General features: G+C 32.8%; 1 protein-coding gene across 5 annotated transcripts in view; it reads left to right on the top strand.

Annotated features, from left to right (window-relative positions):
* LOC129574992 (paired box protein Pax-6-like) overlaps positions 1-4,752 on the top strand; it is a 44,280-nt gene extending 39,528 nt beyond the window's left edge. For all 5 annotated transcript variants that reach the window (XM_055457729.1, XM_055457728.1, XM_055457730.1 and 2 more), the window contains 3 exons: positions 636-783; positions 2,500-2,744; positions 2,809-4,752. In XM_055457729.1, coding sequence (XP_055313704.1) covers positions 636-783; positions 2,500-2,744; positions 2,809-2,894 — 479 coding nt within the window. In that variant the 3' untranslated portion in view covers positions 2,895-4,752. The remainder of the gene's footprint in view (positions 1-635; positions 784-2,499; positions 2,745-2,808) is intronic.
* The last annotated feature ends 1,290 nt before the right edge of the window (positions 4,753-6,042 follow it).

Raw genomic sequence — 6,042 nt, 5'->3', positions numbered from 1 at the left:
TATTCAAGTGTTCCGAGACCCATATTTTTTCGACGAGAAAATGGTAGATGTCGAAGACAAAAATATCGTAAATGGCCATTTTCGACCATTTTTCTAACATCACTGATAAAAAATTTGAAAAACATTATCAAAACGAAATATGAGGTTTATCTGGGCTCGCCAGCAACTAAAATCTGACTTTCATGTGCTGAACCGTACATTTCAAAAGTGTAAAATGTTACTACAGTGTAATTAAATTTAAAACTAGAAATATATTTGACATTTAAAAAGTCCACGTTTGAATTGCGAATGTATTTGCATTAAAGAGTTCATGTACCAGTAATTGAGTGGTTTGGAGCGAAAATGTTATACAGAAAAGTTGAGAGGAAAAATGTCAAATGAAAAGAGATAGCTATATAGTTTACTATATAGCTATCCCTTTTCCGCTCATTCATCATTGACATTTTTCCGCTCAACTTATCTGTATAACATTTTCGCCCCAAACCACTCAATTAGCGATGTTTCATTGATTCCTTCAAATCAAACTTGGAATAATGTAAATTTAATAGGAAAATTATTATTAAAATGACTTTGTGAAACTGTAAACTTACCTTGAAGAGGAAAAAACTAGCATTAATTTTTCATACTTCTTCTAGGTGCCAGTGGAGGCGGGAGTAGCGCTGGTACATCCCCTTCGTTGATTGGCAGCGGGCCAACTTCATCGCGTTTACCATTGAATTCAGGATTCAATTCAATGTATACATCAATACCTCAAACAATCGGATCAATAACAGAAAACTATAGGTAATTTGAATGTTTGAATTTGGGTGTGTATACAACGACACGAAATAAATACGGTACATATTAATTTTCCGTACACACGAGTAGTGTAAAGGGAAATTATAGGAATTGGTCCCGAATTGTTTTCACAAAATTAGTGTAGTTCATCATAAAAAGTACCGAAGCGTGTTTTGAGCTGACGTTAGCAGCACTAACTAACGTCAGCTGCTGATATCAGCTCATAACACGCTCTGAAAAGTACCGAACCGCGATATTCAAAGAACGCTGATCAAACCAATATGGCATTGTTGGCTATATTGCCAGATTTGAATGAGAATGAAAATGTCAGTTGTTTCAATGTGCTAGGAGTTTTCAAGTCTCAATATAATATATTACACAATGTCGATGAAATTTCATTTATTTTATCATAAAAATTCAGTTTTTTGGATTATTTGGCTTTGTTGAATTTTAGACTTCAAAAAATCGAACTTAATTCGCGTAAATAATTAGAATTTCATGTTATTTGTTCACTTCAATAACGACCGTTTGAATTTGAAATCTTCTATAAAGTCGTTTGCATCATACAACAAATGTGCGACTGCTTCAATGGCTACTTTGTAGCGGTACTTTTCATACACACAGTTTACGGCAATGCAAATGAATACACATCTCTGATCAGTTGTGTGTATTCTTTCACTGTCACAGAGATTTTGTCTGTGCGTGCGTGCGTAAGGAGACTAGCAATACACGACAGTAATAAGTGAATCTCTGTTCATCTCGTTCGGACATTTACAAACTATACACATATTCTTGCTGGAATACAAATTCAAACAGCCGGTATTACAGCAAGAATAATACAAAAATATAAAAATTCAGATTTTTTAGTGGATAAAACTGAACCAAATTATTTTCATCGATAAGATTTTGCAAAACAACGCTATAAACAAATATACTTCAAAGTAAATACACTACCGTGCAAAAGTTTGGAACCACTAGGTATTTTTCATACAAATTGACCATTTTTGGTGGACTCATTAACATATTTCGGAAACACCTGCACTCTTGATATTTTGTGCATAGTTTCTACAGCGTTTCAATAGTAAATCACAGGGGTTTCATCAAAAAATATTCAAGTATTTAAAAAATATATCAATTTGAATTTGATCTGTTTTAATCTTCATACAAATTTGATCATTTTTCACACAGTACAAATTCAAATTGCTATATTTTTGAAATTCATGAATATTTTTTGATGAAACCTCTGTGATTTACTATTGAAATGTTGTAGAAACTATGCACAAAATATCAAGAGTGCAGGTGTTTCCGAAATATGTTAATGAGTCCACCAAAAATGGTCAATTTGTATGAAAAATACCTAGTGGTTCCAAACTTTTGCACGGTAGTGTACATCTTTATATTTCTGTTGAATGCGAAATATACTATTGAGACTTCGGATACTTCATTCGAAGTCTCATGAAACTTCAATCACATTGACACTAACTGCTATAAGACTATTCGTCAACCGGGATTCTTTATATAGACAATGATTTGTTCATTAAAAATGTGCCAACAACGGTACGGAAAAGTTGGTTGACGAAAGTTATTCTTTTCATTCGTGTGATGCTATTGCAAAGCCACATCACCCATTAATAAGAATCAATCATTCATGTATCTGTTGCACCGAATATTAATTCTGGTGGAAACATAGAATTTACAAGAATATTTGTATTCATCTTTTAGTCCAATATCCACACCACTGGGCTCGATGGCATCGTCTTGTCTTCAACAACGGGAAAGCTATCATCCGTATATGTTTCATGATCCACTGTCGTTGAGCGCACAATATGCAGCCCATCCTTCGCGACATCACACACCGTGTAATCCGACCGTAGCCCATCAGCAGCCACATTCGCAGCATGGGAACTACATCACTCCTGGAAGCGTTGGAAGCAATAGCAATTTGAACAGTTCGCCAGCGAGCACAGGTATATTCGATTGAACAATATTCTATATCTATTACTATTCACTATTCAACGTATACATTTTTAGGATTAATTACGGCCGGAATCTCTGTACCCATTCAAATATCAACGCCATCAGACATCAGTGGAAGCTACTGGTCCCGTTTGCAGTGACAAAGCTCGAAATAATTTAGTTTAACCCAAATTTTCTAACCATTTTTGAGGAGAACATTGTTGTGCAAAATCTATCGATACAAACACAATCATTGGCAACGTTTTTCGGATTCATTGATATTTTCTTTTGCCCTTGGCGAATGTTTCCCATTAAAATTTGTCCATTTTCAAAATTGGAAACTAACACGAAATAAAAAGAAAATTAAATTGCGATAAGGCAACATTTCAACATGCAATCAATTTCATCAACTGTTTTTCGGTGTGCAGCCAGAAATATTTTAGCTTGTAATGTATTAAGTGAAATGATCTAGCTGTATTGAAATGATATTTTTTAAGCATTACATTATTTTCCTCAATTATAATCAGTTTGATTTCTTTCCTAAATTAAAACATAAGTAATTAACTGATATTCAATGACAGTAGCGTTTAAGTAGTTGTTTTCACTATAGACCAGCGAATTGGCTGTCTGTTTAGGCACTACTGTTCAATAGCTCCTTTCAACGGTGACCGAAGTTACTATAGCAAGCATGAACAATCTCTCTCACACACACACGCAGCTGGATTTGCTTGCTAAAGTTGGCGCAAAATGCGTCACATGCATAGTAACGCAACCGACTGGTGCTGTTGAAAGGCTCTGTGGAACAGCAACGGCTGGACAGACAGCAAATTCACTGATCTGTTTCACAGTTTGAATTGATTATGCGTATTATTTAAATACAGATGTTACCTTGTGGATTATACATCACCGGTTGATATAGGCTTTTTCGGTTTTTACATTTCTTTTTACCGTCAACAGTCACGTATATGAATAGACTACGATTTATTCACAATAGGGCTGCAAAATGATCAAATTAGGTGTTTTAAATTTATGAAAAAATATAATTTAGGTAATATTTGCATTCACCTTCGACTATGGAAATTTCACAAAAATATGGAAAAGAACAAGAGAAAAAACGTTAAATTTTACGTAATTTTCTTTCAAAAAAATAATTTTCGAAAAACCTAAATGATTCGTTAGTTAATGTGAAACAAGAATATCACAATTAATTTTTTATCCACAGATTGGTAAATTCACGGTGGTTTACTATTTCACTGAAACTGATTGTTGTGCATGAAAACGCTACTTAATAGTAAAATTTCTTTCTATTAACACAGTACAGCACTGGTGAAATCAACAGTATTTTGTCTCTCGGGTAGTCTATTGTGTGTAAAGGAATTTCTAAATTGCGTTTGCCCTAAATAGATGTGGCTCATTCATCAAGTAATCATGCAATGAAAGTTCCACAAATGGAAACAAAAAAAACATTTATCCAAGTGAAAAACCACTATCTAGAGCTTTTCAAAATAATTACCTACATTCAGGCGAATATATTTATTAGTGTATTGAAGTGTTTTACTGTACCTTTGGAATATAAATAATATTGGCGAACAATTTACACGAAATAATTCTCGTACGTTATAATAAATTTAGTGAAACAAAATTGATGATCGACCGCAAATAAGTTCAAATACCAATAATTGCCGTTTGCACACACACACACACAAAAACCTAATTAACAAACGCTAAAAATGAATGAGACGATGTGAAACAAAGTATATTCATATACCTGGGGCAAAAAACGAAGTTCTGATTATAGTATTAATTTTAGTAAACCCCTCTATTTATTCTTTAATGTAGTTATAGTCTAAATTTCCGTAAGCTACATCTACATTTATGCATTATTTTTTATATATGGAATGGAAATTCATTAATTATTCTAGATGGTAAGCTTCTTTAAAACGTAACTGTAATTAAACACTGTATGTATTTATATTGAAATTTCAATCTGAATGAAATAAAAATTTACACAAGATTTTATCGGTCCATTTTCAATGCCAACACAAAACAAATTTAAATTATTTTTTTTTCCAATGACTAACTGAAATCAGAGATTACTATGCGATATTTTTATCCCATATGAATAAAAATATCCCATAGTAATCTCTGACTGAAATTTTGTCTTCAATTCAGGAATAAGTGAGAATGTAGTGAGTCTTCTGATGTTTAATTGCACTTTTATGAGAGATATCAAACTGATAAGGGGGGCAAATTCGAATGTGGTAATAACACCAATGAATTATGCACATAATACTACACCACAATCGAGAAATATGTTTGAATTGTTTTTTTTTTCTTCTAATTTTCAGACACGGACACAAGTGCCAATATCAGTCAAATCCTTATAATATCCATGGATCATTGAAGATTTTATTGAATTTTTTGCTGCAGTTCGATTTTGGACGAATCCTTCAACATTGTTTCATATTGATGGAAATGGTATTTCATTCCAAATGCTTTCCGAGTAACTTGTGCTGAGGCAATTAGATACATTGCAAATTAGGTGATAAAGAGTTGATTTTCAACTGATCTCGGCCATGATATAGATTTTTTTTTTTGAAAACGCCATTCATACTTGATTTTATTGTTATAGGTGATGATCGGCATTGGTTATGTATATTTGGAATAATGAGTCGAGCAATGAACTTGCGCATTGGGATAGCCGTTACAATAAATACTGTACAATATACCTGTCATTTATCTTGTGATGCCCGTCAACATATGTTAATTCTAGTTCTGATGTTATATCATGCGCATTTTATCAACTCTTTGCTACCTAACTTTTGGCTTGTACCAAAACCATTTTCAATTGCCATCCTACTGTCATCTATCAGGCTAAAAAAAAAACAAATCAAACCAACTGTTAAATGGTCTGGCAATCATCCATTGATTTGGAATAGAATACGAGTTTAATGAAAACTACTAATTTATTTGTTTGGATTTAAGTTAAAATTTATTTAGGTACTTTGGACTTGTGTTTGTATACTCTTCGTTAAGTTTCTGTACATGATTTTTTACTTTACTTTATAAAACGGCGAATTTGCTTTTTTTCCTAAATCTCTTGTTTGTATAGTGAATACATTATTTGCCATAAATTTGGCGCTAAAGCATTTATTGTTCTTCCTAATGCCAGCTCCATCTGTCCGGTGGAAACATGTAGACAAACTAAGTGAAGCTGACACTCTAGCTGTCAACCGATATATATATATATATATTAATATATATATATATATATATATATTTATAGATAGATATGCTATAGGTGCGATT

This window comes from Sitodiplosis mosellana, unplaced genomic scaffold, assembly GCF_009176505.1.
Source record: "Sitodiplosis mosellana isolate CC-2019 unplaced genomic scaffold, AAFC_SMos_1.0 Smas_scaffold_6166, whole genome shotgun sequence".
Taxonomy (NCBI): domain Eukaryota; kingdom Metazoa; phylum Arthropoda; class Insecta; order Diptera; family Cecidomyiidae; genus Sitodiplosis; species Sitodiplosis mosellana.
Note: the sequence above shows the minus strand (reverse complement) of the source record. Positions and strands in the feature narration are given on the sequence as shown.